Here is a 21,420-nt window from a genome sequence, read left to right on the forward strand (position 1 = left end):
AGTTTCTTGCTTCATACTTGTGACCAAATTATCCTAAGAGGATGTCATCCCTGAGATCTTGTCCATCAACTTGGCTGAAGCTGTGATGCCTATGGCTAGAGAAGATTCACAAACATATTTTCCAACTTGTTTTTCACCTAAATACAGGGCCCCAGATGCAGAGCCTAAGGGAAGAAGAAAAGATTCCTGAATTCTCAGTGGCAGAGGGAAAGGAGGCAACAGAAAAAGTTTGTATTGCTTAGTGTGACAGCCTCACTCATCAACAAGGTTAGAAGTACATATACTCACAAACATATGAATTGATTATATATCTCCTGGATTCCTTACTATCTGCATCTACCTTACTTAGAGCTTGGCAGACACACTTGTTAGTAGAATGTCCTCATGGACATTTATCCTTGAGCTTCTCCTGATTTCCAATTTTGCATGTGCCTATAGCAGCTCTGAATGCTATTTTAAAATCGAAGACGATTTTCACCATGAAGGAGAAGTGGTGATTGGTGTATTTTTCCCTATTCATATTTTCTACACAATCAACAAAATTCCACATGCATCTCTAGTACACTATTTCTCAGACTTCCATCTACAGTAAGTGTCATCGTTTAAGTATTCTTTTTTGAATTCATAATTTCTTTATGACTGAGGTGATGTATGGATTCAAACTTCCATTTTCCATATGTTTATCATCATGACACCCTGTGTTCTATACTTAAATCTATTTTAAGGTATGTTCCTGTTCACTTCTTTTTCCTTCATAAGATAGTAAGGGGATGTAAGAAAATTTTTATTGATTTTTGTTTCCAAAATTTATATTTTTAATCTTGTGATCTGATTTGCCATGTTTTTACTGCCACAAGGTTTTGCATGTTATCCATGTTATGTCTTCACAGAAAGGCTGGTTTTCTCAAAGGTTGATACAGTACTTAAGGGAATTCTAGAAAGCTAGATGTGCTACTGTGAGAAAAGTTGATGCCACTGAAAACTGTGTCTCGAGTGTCGGAGGTGATGCTAGAGTGTCAAGACCTGCCTATGTTAGACGTCACTGATTCAGGATCAGTGATATCAGATTTAGAAGTTGGGCTACTTGTTTGCTGTCAAAAAATCTCTGCCAGTGTAGGAGTGTAGTATTACATCCATTGTCTTCTAATCTTTAAATATCAGTTATATTTATGATTTAACTATTTGATTCATGTATTTCTAACAAGATTTATTCTCATTTTCATATATTTGTTTTATGGAAACACTGACTTGGATGGTGGCCACATAGGGCTGTTTCTTATTAAGTTAGAAACAAAATCAAACTAAATTTGTGATGGGAGAATCCTATCATGATTATAAAAGGTTACCATGAGCATCTCGTGTTGTTTCCTTTTTTCATACAGGGTAGAGCACACAAATGTTTGTTCTTCAAATCTAAAAGCCTTCTTTCATGATTCTGAATACATTCATTATTTTAGTGCGGGGAATTATATATATGTAGTCTTTCTTATTTAAAAGTGTCATGACAATTTTATTTAACCTTTCTTGGATTCCTAGAAGCAGTATTTAGGAATTTGAAAATCCGTAATTCATTAAAAACATCAAAGTAGGAGGCATTCCGATGCAGCCCACCAGAAAACACTTATTTTTACATACCCAATATAAGATATAAGAAAATCGGCATTTCTATGAGTCTGTGAATGTTTTCATAGTGCTTCATTTTTAAGGGTAACCATATATTTCATGAAAGTGGGTATTTTTATTGACCTATTTTTTGTTTAATCTGTCAGTACACTAGGTGCTAAACCAGTACCCCATGTTTCATTCTTCATCATGTCCTCTGCAACCCATAATTGTTCTTGGTACATCTAAATCTCAATCCCCTAAATGTATCCATTGACTTAATAAACATACCATTCTAAAACCTGAGTGAGGGCTCAGCAGCCCAAGAGCTCCTTAATTTTAAGTAAGAAAAAACTTCCCACATTCAGTAAATGACCACATTACTCACCAGTCTAAGGTGTAGGGGGAAATTTACTGTTGCATTTAAATAGCTTTTAAATTGAAAATGGATTCTTCTCATGGACAATACATCCCAACCACATTTCCAGCTCCCTCCATTCCTATCAGCTATTCCCCACCTCCTCTATCCCAAATCCACTCTAACACATTTTCCCTTCAAAAAGGAGTAGGCCTCCAAGAGACAACAACCAAACATGGCAAAACACAACAAGAAAAAGAAAATATCCTCCTATGAAGGCTGGACCAGGCAACCCAGTAGGAATAAAAGACTCCCAAGTACAGGCAAAAGAGTCAGAGACAATTTCTCCCACTGTTAAATCCCAGAATAAAAACACAAACCTGACAGCCATAACATACAAGCAGAGGACCTGGTGCCAACCCATGCAGGCCCCGTGCTTGTAGCTTCAGTCTCTATGACCCCTTATGAGCCCTGCTTAATAGATTCAGTGGCCCATATTATCCTGATTTCCCTCATGCTATCTGACTCTACCAATATTCCTATCTCCTTTTCAATGGAATTTCCTGATCTTTGAGAAGAGGGATTTGATGGAGACCTCCAATTTAAATTTCTCACGTAGTGTCTTGCTGTGGGACTATGCACCTACTTCCATCTGCTGTCAGATGAAGCCTCACTCATGACAACTGGACAAGGAACTGATCTATGAGTATCTCAGAATAATTTCATTGATTTTTTACAGTACTGTTTGGTTCTATCCAAGGCTCTGGGCAATTCAGTTTCAGGTTCCTGGCCATCCAGGCAGCACTGGTCATGAGCTCCCTCTTGAAGTAAGTACTTCAAATACTAGACAGTGGTTGTTCACTCCTACAAGATACATGAGTACTGCTCCACAATTTTCAAAGCACATCTTGCAGTCAGGACAGATTTTAGGTCAAAAATTTTGTGGCTTGGTTGTCGTTTATGTTTCTCTTTAGGTAGACTTCAGAGCATCTTTCCTCACCAAAGAGACTAGAAAAGCGAGGTGAAAGTTCCATGCAGGTAACAGCTTGACTGTTCTATGTTGTGTCAGATCTGTGAATGTTGTCCTACACAATTAGGCCATTCTGATAGTTTTGGAGGGTGGTCCTCTTTCCTAGCATCAGCTGGGTTGTTTGGGTATCACCAAAGAACCATTTTGGCCAACAACAATCAAATGCACGATGGCCCATTACTGGAAGTTTTGCCTGGCTACAGAAGATGGCTAGTTCATACTCTACATCCTTTATTAGTAGCATGTTCACTAGGGTCCTCCTCCAGGAAGTTTCCACAGTACTAAATTTCCAAAGAATTTCCCTAAATGACCCCTAATTCTATTTGTATTTCCCTGCACTTATTCTCTACATTCCTTCACCCCAACCAGATTCCTCCTGCTCCTATATCTACCTGTCCCAATCGAGTCTCAGAACTTATTCTATTTCCCCTTTCCAGGGAGATCCATGCATTCCTCCCTTAGAAACCTCCTCTTTATCTAACCCTTATGAGTCTATGGATTATAGCTTCACTATTATTTACTCAACAACTAATAACCACTTATAAGCGAATACATACCATACTTGTCTTTCTAGGTCTGGGCTACCTGACTCAGGATGATTTTTTTCTAGTTTCATTCATTTGTCTGCAAATTTTATAATATCCTATTTATAAACAACTAAGTAATAGTCCATTGTGTAAATATACCATATTTTCTTCATACTCTCTGTGGTTGAGGGATATCTAGTTGTTTCCAGTTTCTGGCTAATAAGAATGGAGACAAAATTAACATAGTTGAGCAAGTGTAATTGTGGTAGAATGGGGGCAGTCCATTGTGTATATGCCCAATAATGCTATAGCTAAGTCTTGAGGTAGATCAATTCCCAATTTTCTTGGGAACTGCCATATTGAATTCCATAGTAGTTATACAAGTTTGTGCTCCCACCAGCAATAGTGGAGTGTTCCCCTTGCTCTTTATCCTCTCCAACATGAGCTGTCACTTCTGTTTTTGTTTTTTGTTTTTTCATCTTAACCATTCTGACAGGTATAAAATGGAATATCAGAGTTGTTTTGATTTGCATTTTGCTGATGGCTAAGAATGTTGAACATTTCGAGTGTTTCTTGGCATTTTGAAATTCTTCTATTGAGAATTCTCTGTTCAGATCTGTGGCCCATCCTTTCATTGAATTATTTGGGTTTTTTTTATGCCTAGTTTCTTGAGTTCTTTGTGTATTTTGAATTTAAGACTGCTATGGGATGTGGAATTGATAAAAATATTTTCCCATTCTGTAGTCTGCTGTTTTGTTATATTGATCTTGTCCTTTGCCTTACAGAAGCTTATAAGTTTCATGAAGTCCCTTTTCTTAATTATTGGTCATAGTGCCTTCACTATTGGTGTTCTGTTCAAAAAGTTGTCTCTGTGCCAATGCATTCAAGGTTATTCCCCATTTTCTCTTTTATTAAGTTAATTGTGTTTGGTAATATGTTGAGGTCTTTTATCAATTTGAAGTTCAGTTTTGTTCAGGGTGATAAATATGGAACTATTTCCATTCAGACATCCATTTTGACTTGCACCATTTGTTGAAGATGACTTCTTTATTCTACTATGCATTTTTTTCTTTATCAAAGATCAGAAGTATGTGAGTGTGTGGATTTATTTTGGGGTGTTCAATTAATTTTGATTGATGGACATGTATTTGTTTATGTCAATATCATTCAGGGTTTTTTTTATTACTGTACTTCTGTAGTGCAATTCGAAATCAGGGATGTGGATACCTCCAGCATTGTTTTTTTTTTTATTTTATTTTTCAGGTTTGATTTAGCTATTCTGGGCATTTTTGTTTTTCCATATGAAGTTGATTACTGTTCTACCAAAATAATTGTGTTGGAATATTGATGGGCATTATATTGAATCCATATATTGCTTTTGGTAAGATGGCCATGTTAATTATGTTAGTCCTACTGATCCATGACCATGGGAGTTCTGTCCATCTTCTGATATCTTCTTCAATTTCTTTCCTCAAAGGCTGGAAGATTTCATCATGCAGTTCTTCAGCTTACTTGGTTTAAGTTACTCTCAGTTTATGTTACTTGTTATTGCAAAGGGTGTTGTTTCCCTGATTTCTTTCTCAATTGTTTTGCTAATTTGATTTTATGAAGGCTACTGATTTTTTTTTTAGTTAAGCTTTTATCTAGCTACTTTGATGAAGATGTTTATCAGTTGTAGGTGTTTCCTGATGAATTTTTTTAAGGTCACTTGTGTATATTGTCATATCATCTACAAATATTGACACATTGATTTCTTTCTGTCCAAGTTTTACTTCCTCAATCTCTTTCAGTTGTCTTAGTGCTCCTGATAAAACTTGAACTACTCTACTGAAAAAAATGGAAAGAGATGGCAGACTTGTCTTGTTCTTCATTTTAGTGGAATTCAATTGAGTTTCTCTTAATTTAATTTTATGTTTGCAACTTGTTGTAAATTGCTTTTCTTATGTTTAGGTGTATGTTCCTTGTATCCCTGATCTTTCCAAGATTTTCATTATGACATGGTGTTGGATTTTGGTAAATGTTTTTTCAGCATCTAATGAGATAGATGGCCATGTGTCTTTTTTCTTTCAGTTTGTTTATATGGTGGATTACATTGACTGATTTTTGTATGTTGAACCATCCCTGCATCTCTAGGATCAAGCCTACTTGATCATGGCAGATGATCTTTTTCATGTGTTCTTGGATTCAGCTTGTTCTTTTGCATCAATATTCATGACAGAAATTGGTCTGTATTCTCTTTCTTTTTTAAATCTTTGTATGGATTTGGTATCAGGGTGACTGTGGCTTCATAAAATGAATTTGACAATTTTCTTTTTGTTTCTATTTTGTGAAATAATTTGAGGAGTGCTGTTATTAGGTTTTCTTTGTAAAGCTGGTATAATCCCATGGTAAAATCATATATATTTCAGGGAGTGGCTTTATTTTATTTATTTATTTATTTTTGGTTTTTTGAGACAGGGTTTGTTTGTGAAACAGTCCTGGCTATACTGGAACTCACTTTGTAGACCAGGCTGGCCTCAGAATCACAGAGATCTGCCTGCCTCTTCCTCCCAAGTGCTAGGATTAAAGCCATGTGCCACCACCACCCAGCTGGGAGGTGGCTTTTAATACTGCTTCTGTTTCCTTAACAGTTATATGTCTATTTAAATTGTTAATCTGATCTTTATTTAACTTTGATAAATGACACCTAGGTCACCTGTCAAGAAAATTGTCCTTTTTTTTAGTTTTTTTTTTTTCCAGTTTTTCCAATTTTAGTGGAGTACATGTTTTTAAGCTATGTCTTTATGGTTCTTTGGATTTTCTCAGTGTCTGTTATAGACCACTTTTTGTTTCTGAATTTGTTAATTTGTATATTCTTTCTCTCCTTTTTAGTTTGTGTAAGGGTTTGTCTACCTTGTTGATTTCCTCAAAGAACCAACCATTTATTCCAGTGATTCATTGTATTATATGTTATTCTGTGTATTTCTTTTGGGGAATTGAGACTATTGACATTGAGAGATAATAAAGACCAATGATTATTAATTCCTATTATTTTGCTGTTGGTTTTGATGTTGGTGGGATGTGTGTGTGTGTGTGTGTGTGTGTGTGTGTGTGTGTGTGTGTGCATGCATGTTTGCATGTGTGTGTTTGGAGCTTCCTTTTTTGTTTTGTTTTTCTAGTGTGAGATTATTTATTTCATGTTTTTCTTGGATATACTTTGGTTGGAGTATTCCTTCTAGCACATTCCATATGATGGGATCTGTAGATATATAGATATAGATATATTAAATTTATTTTTATTAAGGGAATAACATATTTTCTATGAATGATTACTGAAATTTTTGCTTGGTTTAGTAGTCCGGGCTGGCATCTGTAGTCTCTTGGGGTCTGCAAGACATCTGACCAAATTCTTCTATCTTTTAAAGTTCTCATTGAGAAGTCAGCTCTAATTCTAATAAGTGTCCCTTGTGTTCCTTTGTCTTTTTCCCTTGAACATTTTAATAGTCTTTCTTTGATCTGTATGTGTTGTATTTTGATTATTATGTCACAGAGGACTTTCTTTTCTGATCCAATCTAATTGATATTCTCTAAGCTTCTTTACTTTTGTAGGCTTCTTTTTCCATAGGTTAGCAAAATTTTCTTCTATGATTTTGTTAAATATATTTTCTCTGCCTTTCAACTGGGATTCTTCTCCTTCCTCTACTCTTACGTTGCTTAGGTTTAGCCTTTTTATACTGTCCCAGATTACCTGGATGTTTTGTATCAGGAACTTTTTCTAGATGTAACATTTTTCTTTGACTGATATATCTATTTCTTCTATTGTATCTTCAATGCCTAAGGTTTACCCTTTTATCTCTTACATTCTGTTGGTGGAGCTTGTCTTTATATTTCTTGTTTTCTTTCCAAAATTTTTATATGCATGTTTCCCTCAGTGTTGGTTTTGTTTATTGATTCTACTCCCATTTTCAGGTCTGGAACAATTTTATTTGTTTCCTTCAACTGTTTTTTTCTTGGCTTTCTTTAAGGAATTTATGGATTCCTCCAATTGTTTGTGTTTTTCTTGTTTTTTTTTTTTTTTGGAAAGAGATTTACTCATTTCCTCTTTAAAGACCTCTATCATCTTTATATAATTGGTCTTAAGGTCTTTGTCTTATACATCAAATATGTCAAAATATTTAGGATCTGTTGAAGCATGATAACTGGGTTCTTGTGGAAACATATTTCCCTGGCTGTTATTTATTGTATTTTTATGCTGGTGTTTATTTATCTGGGGTTGGGGAGATTATAGTTAGAGGTGTTGATTTCTGTGTTTGTCTTATTTGAGTTGTTATATTTTTTATTGTTTTCTGTTTGCTCTGTGGATCTTCAGAGGGTGTGTTGGGTGTGTGATACCTGTTTTACTTGCCTGCTCACTTGTGAATTTGTGGAGAGTGCTTCCTGTTGTTGGAGGCTAGGGATGAATATGTATAGTGGGGATGGTCTCTGAGATCCACAGCATCTATGAGTAGGGAAAACAGGAGGCTGCAGGTGGGAAGGGATGAAAATGAGGATTCAGTCTGAGGAAATAGAGAAAGACTAAATTTTCCACAGGGAATTTACCTGGTTTCTGGAAGGCATGACCAGCAGTTGGGAAAGGGCCGTCCATGTGAATTGAGGTCTGGAAAATACCTATGATATGGGGACAGGGGGTAAAGGGACAGGCTACAGCTGGTATTGTGTTGCAGTAGTAGGGAACAGCCTGTAGGTTTTGTCTGAGGGAACAGAGAGAATGTAGAAGTTCTGTGTACAGCCTACTTGGACATACACATATGTTTGCAAAGAGGTCTTATGTTCTCTCTTCTCAATTGTGCTTCCTCACTTTTAACATATAAAATATATTGTTATGTAATTATCATATTTTAAGAAGTCACAGCTGTAATTGTAACATTAGGTTTTAATTCCAAACCAAATTCATGATAGGAAAACAGTATTTTTATTGCAAAATAATTATCAGCCTTATCTTATGGAATACATTTCCTAAATGCATGGTTTTCATATAGGATAGACTACACAAATATATACTGCAACTATAAAATCTTCTGCCTTCCTTCTCACTTATTACCTTACTTACCATGGCTTTTATCTTTCATCATGGCTTGATTGCTGTATCCTAAGTATAATAAAATATCCCTCAAAATTTAGTATTTTTATATTTTTTACTATAGATATATGTATGTATGAATATTATTAAGTACTAAAAGCCAAAACATTTCCTTGATAAATGTTACAATATAATGCTTGTTTTAAAGATTTTGAATTCCATATTTAATGTTAGAAATCACATGAAAACTCACTTTGACTAAAAATTTATTAGCCTATGTCTTCTGGTAATTACTAAAGCTTTTTTTTTTCTTTTGAGAATCACAAATAGATAAACATAAGGACATACACACTTAAACAAATGTGTACTATATGCATTTTAGGAATGGGAAAAGTATAAAATGTGCCATTTCCAATTTTCTAGAACATTTCTAATATAGATAAAACCATCCTGGTTTCCTTGTTCACATCTTCTCTTCTGTGTATTAGCAGTGAAAAGGGGTCTAACTCATAATTGTATCTTGATTCTGAGCATTTTGCTCTGTAATTGCCTGTGGCCTAGTGGAATTTTTCTTTCAATGGATGGCTGTCCTGTGAGATTTCCCATTTTTCTCTGAAAATGGTGAAAGTAATTCTTGAATGTTCACTGAATTTTTTGTTGAAGAATATTTGTCCTGAATTTATTTACTTGAGACCCATATCTTTGTTGTCTGTCCTGTTGTAGCCACTGAATTTTATTCATCTCCAACTTGTATTTTATTTGGCACTTGGATCTTATTTTTTTTCTTTTTTAAATTTTATTTTATTCAATTAACATTTTTCATTTACTTTACATATTGACCACAGTTTCCCCTTCCACCTCTCCTGTTCCTTCTTCCCTGACTCCCATCTACCCCATTCCTCCTCTTGAATCTGATTTTCTACCTCTCTTTTTTCTAAGTGTGTTTCACAGAGAAGACAACCCATAAGATATATAGCAGCCTCCCTGATGTAAGGGTGTTTGGGAGGTCTCCTTGAGGTGAATGCTGACACTTGCATTGTCAATGCTGTGGGGACTTTTTGTTAACCATTTATCTCAATCTGTAAGTTACAGGAATAAACCATTATGGCATTTACCTCTAGTAACAATTCAAACTTTTGTGGATTGATTTTTCTCTGACCCGAATAACAAAATAATGAATATACAATGTTATTTTTGCATTTATTATAATCAAATAAGCAAACAATGATATCTCCTATAATTTGCAATGGAAATTATATGATGCTAGAATTATTTCAAAAACCATACAAACGTTCTGAGATTTTTAACTTTTCCTACTGATGTGTCTGTAAATTCTGCTACCATTATCAGCCTGCTGACTATATTGTATATTATCAGTTATGCAAATTGTCAAAGGAGAAAATAAATGATGTGACTACAAGGCCAAGACTCTGTTTTGTAACTCTACACACAAACATACCCAGTCTCTATTATTTTTACATGTGTTTAAAGTACAATTCCCCTTCTTGGTGAACATGTCCAGCATAAAAAAAATAATATTTTTCTCTATGAAATCATAAATGTTTCTTAGTATGAACTATTTTGTTATTAAATCAGGGAATAATTTACAAAATACAACATTGTAAATAATATTTTATTAATTTTTAGTGAGTTCCAAATAACATATCTCAATCATACTAATCTCAAAATCTCCCCAGCTATTTGAACCTACACACACACACACACACACACACACACACACACACACACACAAACACACACACACACACAGCACTTCATGTCCTCTGTTTTCATTTTAAATACACTATATTAATGGAGATGTTCTGGTCCTATGTCTGTTAACAATCTTATTCCTCTGTGGTTGATATTATTATGCACTTCAAAAAAACTATCAGGGGTTCAGAAAACATAACAGCCACTCTATTAAACATAGAGTTTAGGTAGTGGTAGCACACACCTTTAATCCTATCATTCCAGGGGCAGAGATCCACCTTGATCTCTGTGAGTTCAAGGCCACACTGGAAACAGTCAGGCATGGTGACACAGCTTTTTAATCCCAGGAGGTGATGGCAAAGAGCAGAAAGTTATATGAGGAGTGAGGACCAGAAACTAGAGGCTTTTAAGCTTAGTCTTTTAGCAGTAATTTAGCTGAGATCCATTTGGGTGAGGACTCAGAAGCTTTAATTATGAAGACTTGTGGAAACAGAATCAGATGAGGAATTGTTCAGGTGAATTTAGCTGTGGCTTGTTCTGTCTCTCTGATCTTTCAGAATTTACCCTAATAGCTCATTCCTGAGGTTTTTATTAATAAGACCTTTTAAGATTCAACTTACATGCCTCTTCTTCCAAAACGTTCTTTGATCCTTAGGTATAGGGGTTATATTGTAAATGCATTAATATGAAGCAGACATCTCATGGTTTGTTAATCTCTGCAATTGTACCCAGTTATGGCAGCCTGTAATGGTCTGTATAGGCTGCACAAAGTAGCTTGCTTAATACAAGGTAAGGATAATATTCATATGTGGATATAGTTATAAGTATTTGAAATGCAGTTATAGGTTATACTGATTCATAAAAGTGTCAGAGGTTGATTCTACTTTAGACTTAATAGCCTTGCCAGTCACAGGTAGCTGACTAAATACAAAGTGCCAAGCATGGATTTCTTCTTAACTAGAGCTTTTAAGTCCAATTAGGCAACTGTAGTTTATTCCAGATCATCAATGACATAATTCTACCTATCAGAATATCTCATCCATGTTTCTCAAGTAGTGGTTCTTTTGCCTTGTGACTAGATAAGTCTCCTGCTTGATTTTCTTCATAGGAATCTTGCATGACTCTTTCTGTAACTATGAGAGCTACTCCTCTGTGAGGAGGTTCAATGTCAAATAGAGATTGATTCATGCACTGCCGGAGTCCAGCTCCGGATGAGGGCAGGTTTTGAAGATAGGTGGATGCAAAAGCGGTGACAGAGGAATCAGACATGGGGCACTTCTTTATTTTGTTTTAGGGGAGAAGGACAGAGAGGAAGCACATCTTGGTATGGCTTGTCCTACTCTGACAACCTGTATCTCTCATAGGCTTTATTTATGTAGAATTTAGTAAATAGAGATATATTCATGATATTCCAAAACATAGATCATATCATTTTTTTGGACATGTGTTTCACTTCTTTTTGCTTATCTTTTAGTCATCATTAATGAACTATGACAAAACAGAGTTATCATTTCCAATCATTTTTCCTCAGATTTTTACATCATTAATAAACAGATTTATCATTCTTACTCATTAACCTTATAACCCAATTTTTAAGAATCTAGAGGCACATGACAGCCTGTTCTCTGGCTGGTAGCTTTGGTTGCTTCAAGTGCACTAGACCAAAACAAAAATCTTCAACCACCCTGGGCATTTTGCCATGTCTCAGGCAGTGTATTACTAACTTTTGGTGGTCAGAGTGCCCAGGGAAAATCCTCAGGCTAAAGCTGCTGTAGCTTTTATTCAAATCTCTTCATAATACAATGTTTATATTTTATATCTTTACAGAATTTGGCATTCTGTTTTTCCTTGGCATTATAGTGGCTCTAAATTTTAAGAAAGGGAGGTCCTGACTTCTTATACTTTTATCATTTTTCCACTCTGTACTTTGCTCATCAATTTGTCTCCATGTGGGGCAGAGTTGTATGCCACATAATTGTCTGAGTGTAGAGTGGGAAGAGGCTTGTAATCTGAGCTGTGGCCAACTCCTCTAGCTCACCAGATCTTGTTGACCTTTTTGAATTTACTTTGTTTGAATATCTTGTTTCAGTGTAAGTACAGGGACAGATGTTTCAAGAATGTCTCATAGCCACATGAAGCGACCTCTGGCTTCTTTATGTGTTACAACCTCCAAGGCATAAGGAAGGCCTTTAAGTAGATTAGGATATCTCCCTAAGAGTTGTGTTCAGGACTTTCCTGGGGAAGCATAGAAGCAGCATAAGGAATTTATAGGGAATTTTCTATCAATCCAATATCCCCAAATTGTACAAACATTAAAAGTGCCCCAAGTTTGCAACAGGTAGAGATGAAAACCAAAGGTGGCATGACAGCTATCATGTGGCTCAGCTTTGCTGGATCTTTGACAAGTAGCTGTGCTGGCTTTATGACTTCTGCCATTCCATTCAGATATGGCTGTGCCAATGCACAACCTGATTCTGAAGTTTGTTTTGTCTTTAGCAACTGGACATTATCTTCTTTTTATGGAAACAACTAAGAGCAGTGGCAGTAGCCTCTATTTTGTGGTGAGGTCTCTTTATCCCCCTAACCACCAACTAAAATGGAATTTCCAATGCCTGTCACCGGTCTGTTTGTTTCTTAGAGCAATCTTTTCTGAATTGCAAACTTTGATTAAGAAAAAGAATTTCTCAGAAAGAAAAAGGCATCAGACATAAATGAGATTACCTGAGTTCAGATTCTGAGAAACTACATGAGTGTACATAAGTGATCCGGTAATCATATATTGTAATGGGGAAAAATACACAAGAAGCCATGGAAATATTTAATGGAGACAATCAGGCACACAGAGTGAGAACTCTAAAGAGAGCCTGTTAATAGAACTTGGAAAGCTATGACTGATCCTTGACATTATTCTTTGTCTTGAAAATGTAACATTTAAAATTCCTCTATTTTCACAGACAGTGAGACATATATGCATATAATTGACACATAAATACTATAAAATAAAACAAAAACAATATTTTCAAAGAAATAACAACTGTTTATCTAGAAGGTTTACATTAACATTATACCTAATGATTAGGATATTTTCTTAGAAAATTGTATGCCTTAATCAAAGCATATCAGCTTATTATAATTAGAGAATCAGAAAGACCAAAATCAATAAACCAGGATATGTGTTATTTTGTATCTTTGTTCATATCCACAGAGAACTGTTAATGTATCTAAAATAAAAGAAGATATAAACAGAGCTCTCTTGGAACTGTCAAAATTGAGGCATACTTATTTCATACAAACAGCATATTATGCTCATCAGAATTCTAGTCACCTGAAGAAATATATTGAGTATGGATTTTAGGGAAATACTAATATTTTCACTACAAAATATATTAAAGTAAATCTGTAGATGTGTATAGTCTATGAACTTTTGTGTATTTTTATGTTATGTATGCAGGTATTATTTTAGGAACTATGAATTTCTTCTGGCTCTAATTTTTGCTGTTGAAGAAATCAACAGAAATCCATACCTTCTATCAAACATATCACTGGGGTTTGATTTCTATAATCTCCCATACAATGAACTACAGATTCTTATGAATGCCGGTATTTGGCTCACAGGACTGAGCTATCCCCTCTCTAATTACAATTGTGCAAAGGAGAACAAGGCAGCTGCTGTGATAACAGGAACATCATGGAAAACATCTGCCCACATAGGGACACTCCTGCAACTCTACAAATTCCCACAGGTAAGTTATAGTGTAGAAAAAGAAAACTATATCTCTGCCAATGACATTTCAAGTGACTTCAAAGGAGAAAAAAGGGACATTTGGATAATGCATCTATAAAATGCACATGTCCAGACACTTTGTGATAGACCCACATTTATATTGCTTAGAACAGAAAGGAAGAAGATGATAGACCAGACAAAATGTGTTATTGAAAGTGGAAGCTGTGGCAGTAATTTTCTGGAAAACTTGGTCAGAGAGATTTGTCTTTAAAATAAGAATGAACATAACTTCAAACTGACCACTTATTGCTTTTGATTGAGAATATATTTGATGCCAATGTTCTTTCCCTTGTTTTCTATTTTGTTTTCTCTTCAGCTTACTTTTGGGCCTTTTGATACTATCTTGAGTGACCATGTTCAGTTTTCTTCTGTCTACCAGATGGCCCCCAAAGACACATTTCTGTCACTTGCCATTGTCTCTTTGATGCTTCATTTCCACTGGACCTGGGTTGGTCTACTACTCCCAGATGACCACAGAGGAACACATATTCTATCAGATTTAAGTAAAAAGATGGAGAGTAGTACAGTATGCATAGCTTTTGCAGAAATGATCCCAGGCACCTGGACTTCATTTTCCAACAAATTTTGGAAAAGTCTAGGGAAGATCCAGGAATCATTGGCCAATGTCATAATTATTTATGGTGATATTGATTCTCTACAAGGTTTAATGCGAAATCTAGGGCAACAGTTTTTGACACAGAAAGTCTGGGTTACAAACTCTCAATGGGATGTTACCAATCACGCTGATTATTTCATGATAGACTCTTTCCATGGCAGTCTCATTTTTGAACACCACCATGAGAAGATGGTTGAGTTTACCAATTTTGTTAGAACCTTTAATCCATATAAATACCCAGAAGACAATTACCTTCCTAAATTGTGGTTTTTGTTCTTCAAATGCCCATTTTCTGAGCTTGATTGTCAACTTTTAGAGAACTGCCAACCCAACGCTTCATTGGAATTCTTGCCTAGGCATATTTTTAACATGGACATGAGTGAAGAGAGTTACAACATATACAAAGCTGTGCATGCTGTGGCCCACAGTCTCCATGAGATAAGTCTTCAGCAAGTGCAATTACAGCCAAATGAAAATGGGAAGACAATTGTGTTTTTCCCATGGCAGGTAATATGCCTTTCATTATACTGGAACATCACCTTGTAACAGTTTGAGAATTAACTAAGGGACCAATTAATTAATTATTGTTGTTTTCAGTATATTTTATTAAAAAGCAATGCAGAATATATAATTTTCAGATTCCCACAGATTAATGGAGATCCATTGCTGAGGAATGGGGTGCAAGTGGCAAGGCTGAATTCTGATTAGTCAATATATAGGTTCTATCACAAATAATCTCATATCATCCTCATGGGAAGAAAATTCATGAGACAAATTCAGAATTCTTCCATATATATCTTCAAACAGTAATTACAGAAGTGGATCCTTAAAAAAGCAATGACACAGTTCATTTCAACATTATATTAACACCTAAACAAAGCTTTTAAACACCCTTTAGTCATCAGGACCCTCATTTTACTCACTGAAATTCTGAATATACTCCAAAAGTAAATGTTTTTGTCTAATTTTTCTTTTTTTTTTTTTTCTTTTTTCTTTTTCGAGACAGGGTTTCTCTGTGTAGCTTTGTGCCTTTCCTGGATCTCACTTGGTAGTCCAGGCTGGCCTCGAACTCACAGAGATCCACCTGCCTCTGCCTCCCAAGTGCTGGGATTAAAGGCGTGCGCCACCACCGCCTGGCTTGTCTAATTTTTCAAATTGAAGTTTGTCTTATTCAAAAGTAACTGATTCCTTACTTGAGATTGATTTAAGTTTTCTCTTGATGGTGACTGCCCATTGAAAGACAGAATGGAATCCCACTCAATGAGGCAACCATTGCCTCATTGACTCATTGATATATATATATAGATATATATATATATATATATATATATATATATATATATATATTAATGTTATATTTTACATCAGAGATTAAAATAGTGAGAGAAACACTGTAAAAGTTCTGTTCTATGTGTTGCATGCACTTTAACACAGTTCATCCCTTTCAGCTTCACCACTTCCTAAGGAAGATTAATGTGGAACACATCATGGGTTTAGATTGGAAACAGAAGATAGATGTTGAGTATGACATTCTCAACTTTTGGAATTTTCCAAAAGGTCTTGGACTAAAGGTGAAAGTAGGAACTTTTTCCTCAAATGCTATCCAACATCAACAGTTGTCTTTACATGAGCAGATGATAAAATGGCCAGAAACATTTTCAGAGGTGGGTTATCTATTATGTCAATGCTTTCAATTTACAGTGAAAACAAGAATATGTTTCTCATTGTCATAATCTTTTATTTCTCACTCAATGCATATCACTATAAAATCAAACATAGGAAATAACAAAAAGCTACTAACACAAGGTTGATTTCACATGCCTTGATTCTGACAGATTGAAGTATTTCACTTTATTTTTTTAATGTTATGTCAACTAGACAAAAATATGGGACATCTATTAAGAAGTAATCTCAATCCTTAAAGTATCTCTCAGCCCAATGTGTTGGAGAAAGTATGTGCTTAGTGATTTACATTCTGGAAAAAGTAGAATAGTTATGGTTTGTTGGTGTGATCAAACACCATGACCAAACACGGCTTTGTAGAGTTTATATTCAGTTATGGTTCTGGTAGTATGAGAATGCATTATAGGCATGAGGCATGACAACAAGTAGCATGGAGAGAGAAATAAGGATTTAAGATTAAATTAAATACTACCTCTGTCCATACACAGGTAGTATCCAAAGAAAAGTGGAATTGGGGTAACATTTATTAATGTTTTAAAGCCCAATCCAATGTTATAATTCTTCCAGCAAATCTTTACCTAATACACTTTCAACATCTGCTCAAATAATGACAGCAATGGAAAATTAAAATTTAAATACCTATGATCCTGAGAGGCATTTTTCATCCAAACCACCATGCTGTGGGATGTTCTGTATGGCAAATGTGTTGCTGTGATTGGTCAATAAATAAAACACTGATTGGCCAGTGGCTAGGCAGGAAGTATAGACAGGACAAGGAGGAGAATAAAGCTGGGAAGTGGAAGGCTGAGTCAGAGACACTGCCAGCTGCCATGATGAGAAACAGCATGTGAAGATGCTGGTAAGCCACGAGCCATGTGGCAAGGTATAGATTTATAGAAATGGATTAATTTAAGTTGCAAGAACAGTTAGCAAGAAGCCTGCCATGGCCATACAGTTTGTAACCAATATAAGTCTCTGTGTTTACTTGGTCGAGTCTGAGCAGCTGTGGGATTGGCAGGTAGAGAGATTTGTCCTGACTGTGGGCCAGGCAGGTAAACTCTAGCTACACCACCACATAGTAACTCTGCCATAATTAATTCACTGACTCTAAACACTTGACAGATCTATTTTGATTCTGTGCTTAGAGTTTCTTCTCTAAACCATTATCCTTTTCCACTTGTGACCCTAGAAAAGGAGAAAATCATGATTTTCATGTGTGTTTTGCTTACTTGTCTGGCTACCACAAAAGAACAAGTAATTAAAATTACATAAGGAAACATTTCTCTTGGATGACAGTTTGAAGGCACAGTTCATTACCTTTGGAAATACAAGGTTGTAGAAGCATTTGGTGAATGACAGCATCACATTAGTAGCCAGCATTTAGGGAGCAATGAATGCTGCTACTCTCATCTTTCTACTTTTTACTCATTCTGAACATCAGCCAATGACGTGGTGATATTTACTTCTCGAGTAGTTCTTTCAACATAGGCAAATTTCTCTATATTACCCCTCACAAAAATGTGTGAAGGTTTGTTTCCATGATGTTTTAAAGAAAGTCCCATCAACTTAACAATTAAAACACATGATTGTGGTGGAAGTAATAGTTGCTAAACCTACTAAACAGTAATTCTAGAGAGAGGGTCAGTTTAGAAGGATGCCTTGCCTTTCTAAATCAAATCCCCAATGAACCAACTTCCTTATACTTGTCTCTATCTCATTAAGATTCCATAACATCCAACACTGTGATAATCTGTTGATCAACTGTAGACACATGGACCTTTTTGATTGGCTCAGTCTTTCAAAACCACATTCATTTATAGATATAATTGTAAGTAAATTAGTTGTACACTATTAAAAACCTCTATATAACCAGGTTTCCTATACAATCCTATGCATTTCAAAACCTTTTCTTTGTTCTTTTCAGATTCCTCATTCTGTGTGTAGTGAGAGCTGTGGGCCTGGATTCAGAAAAGCTGCCCTGGAGGGCAAGGCTGTCTGTTGCTATGATTGCATTCCTTGTCCAGACAATGAGATTTCCAATGAGACAGGTAAATGTCGGCTTACAGGGAACTTTCTGACTTCCTTACAGTAGTCTACAATACCTAAGTAAAAATCTTTGATCATGTAGTGGAGACCAGGGACCTCAAACCAGACCAATGACTGTTTGCAATGAATGCTATCAATTAGAGATGTAAGGACAAAGGAATATACGATGTGGCTTATTGGGTTGCAAAGCAGCTTCCATGAAGAAATTTTAAATATTTCCCTTTTATATTTTTTAATTTTTTCTCTTGGATTTTGTTCTATTTAGGGGTGCTTGGGCAAGGGCAGATGCACAGGGATGGGGAATAGATGGGATCAAGATACATGATGTGAAAAACATATAGAATAATTTTTTAAAAAACTAAAAGAAGAATTGTAAACATAAGAAAGGGGAAAGATCTGGCAAAAAGTCAAAGACAAACTTTTTTCCTTGTTTTTATCAAGTAAAATGTCACAGTTTATTACAGTCCTTTTGAAATAGCAACTGCTAGGCATTGCTGTGGGATGTTCTGTACGGCAAATGTGTTGCTAATTAGTCAATAAACACTGATTGGCCATTGGCTAGGCAGGAAGTGTAGGCGGGACGAGGAGGAGAATAAAGCTGGGAAGTGGAAGGCTGAGTCAGAGAGACACTGCCAGCCACCACGATGAGAAACAGCATGTGAAGATGCTGGTAAGCCATGAGCCACATGGCAAGGTATAGATTAATGGAAATGGATTAATTTAAGCTATAAGAACAATTAGCAAGAAACCTGCCACAGCCATACAGTTTGAAAGCAATATAAGTCTCTGTGTTTACTTGGTCGGGTCTGAGGGCAGGTGAGAGAAATTTGTCCTGACTGTGGGCCAGGCAGGAAAACTCAAGCTACAAGGCATTGGAATTTATACAGTGTTTATGTCTGCAATCCACTGCATATATTGTTTACTAAAAAACATATTTCTTCTGCAAGTAATAATGTGTTTTATTTCACAATGCAATTTAACACATTTTAAAGTATCAAACTTAATCCTTTCCAAACTGTATTTCAATCACATTTAGGACTCACATAAGTCTTTGATTTATTGTATCTAATAATTATTCTTCCTAGATCATCCTTTCATACAGATCATTTGATTGTAAATTTGTGCTTGGTCTCATATATATATATATATATACATATATATATGTATATATTATGTTATATATATGTATATATATATATATATATACACACAAAACACACATATAAATTATTTTAAATGACATAAAATTGAAAATCTGGCAATTAATTCAGTTTTTAAGAAATACAAAAAAACTGTGACATAAAATATATGACACATAGCTCAATGTGTGTATTTTTGTTCAAGATGATTTTCAAACATTTTTAAGAATAGAGTTTTAGAAATGTGCCTTTTGAAGATCTAAAACTATTTTAATAGTTCTCTGTATGTGACAATATATGCTTTTACAATGAGAAAATTTTCACTAGAATACTTATTTTTTTGCCTCAAGAAAAAAAAGGAAAGTGACTTAAGTAACAGCAATGAACAGGTAATAGGAAAACAATTAAGAGAAAAGGGATCACATTATCATAAACTCACAATCATTTTTTTCTTTCCAGATGTGGATCAGTGTGTGATGTGTCCAGAAGATCATTTTGCCAACAAGGAGAGGAACCAATGTCTCCAGAAAGTTGTCAGTTTTCTAGTTCATGAAGACCCCTTGGGGATGATTTTCACCAGCATAGCTCTGTGCTTCTCTGCACTCACAACTCTGGTTCTCGGAGTCTTTGTAAAGCACAAAGATACTCCCATTGTGAAGGCAAATAACCGGTCCCTCAGTTACACCTTGCTCATCACACTCACTATCTGTTTCCTCTGTCCCTTGCTCTTCATTGGTCATCCCAACACTATCACATGTATCCTGCAGCAGACCATATTTGGAGTTTCATTCACTGTGGCTCTTGCCACTGTCTTGGCCAAAGCTATTACTGTGATTATTGCCTTCAGGGTCACTTTTCCAGGGAGAGTGGTGAGGTGGTTAATAGTATCAAGAGCCCCAAACTTCATCATTCCCTTCTGTTCTCTCATCCAAATTGTTCTCTGTGGAATCTGGCTAGCAACCTCTCCACCCTTCCTTGACCAAGATGCTCATGCAGAATATGGACACATCATCATTGTATGCAACAAGGGCTCAGCTATTGCTTTCCATTGTGTCCTGGGATATCTCTGCTTCTTGGCACTTGGGAGTTACATCATGGCCTTCTTGTCCAGAAATCTGCCTGACACTTTCAATGAGGCAAAATTTCTGTCCTTCAGCATGCTGGTGTTCTTCTGTGTTTGGGTCACCTTCCTCCCTGTCTACCACAGCACCAAAGGAAAGGTCATGGTGGCTATGGAAGTCTTCTCTATCTTGGCTTCTAGTACAGCACTTCTTGGCTTCATCTTTGCCCCAAAGTGCTATATTATCTTGTTAAGACCAGATAAAAACTCACTTCATTATATGAGGAAAAGAAACCATTCCAGAAAAAAATAACATTCTCAAAATCTGGATTAAATTACACCTACTTCCTATGCTAAAAAATAAATACAAATATTAAATACTGCACAACAGCATTCTAATTGTGTATTATAGAATTATAGTATTGGTTAGATTCTATGGGTAATTATTTCTTCATACAATTGTTTGAGTCTCTCTTTGAAATGGAGCCACAGATTTTTAATGTATGAAATCCAGGTTGTATTTTTTGTGTATAGGACCTCACTATGTATGTGTATTTGCCTAGAAACTTCTATGAAGATCATGATATTTTAAACTCATAGAGATCTAACTACTTCCTCCAATGTTCTGAGCTTAAGAATGTATGGAGCACCCCTGTACCATGTTTAAAATTTATATCACCATTTAAAGTAGATCATTAATTTTCATGAAATCATTTTAATTTTCTTGTAAACTCCATGCCTATTCTTTTCTGTGCTGAAAGTAGTACATTTATTTTTTATTTATTTAATTTTTTATTCTTTCT

At 35.5% G+C, this 21,420-nt stretch overlaps 1 protein-coding gene across 1 annotated transcript; it reads left to right on the forward strand.

Moving 5' to 3' along the window:
• Positions 1 to 376: 376 nt before the first annotated feature.
• LOC131902693 (vomeronasal type-2 receptor 116-like) lies at positions 377 to 20,930 on the forward strand. The gene is made up of 6 exons (XM_059253701.1): positions 377 to 588; positions 13,741 to 14,032; positions 14,390 to 15,196; positions 16,138 to 16,353; positions 18,297 to 18,420; positions 20,017 to 20,930. Exons 1-6 carry the CDS (start codon positions 377 to 379, stop codon positions 20,928 to 20,930), a joined length of 2,565 nt encoding a protein of 854 aa, XP_059109684.1.
• Positions 20,931 to 21,420: the final 490 nt, after the last annotated feature.

Source organism: Peromyscus eremicus, chromosome 1 (assembly GCF_949786415.1).
Source record: "Peromyscus eremicus chromosome 1, PerEre_H2_v1, whole genome shotgun sequence".
NCBI classification, from domain to species: domain Eukaryota; kingdom Metazoa; phylum Chordata; class Mammalia; order Rodentia; family Cricetidae; genus Peromyscus; species Peromyscus eremicus.

What these genes read in the sequence shown, in the direction of transcription:
- LOC131902693 (XM_059253701.1), top strand. Translation starts at nt 377, where the DNA reads ATGTCCTCATGGACATTTATCCTTGAGCTTCTCCTGATTTCCAATTTT. An exon ending in TTCTCAGACTTCCATCTACA is followed by an intron (nt 589 to 13,740) that starts GTAAGTGTCATC and finishes TTATGTATGCAG; the next exon opens with GTATTATTTTAGGAACTATG. An exon ending in TGAGATTTCCAATGAGACAG is followed by an intron (nt 18,421 to 20,016) that starts GTAAATGTCGGC and finishes TTTTCTTTCCAG; the next exon opens with ATGTGGATCAGTGTGTGATG.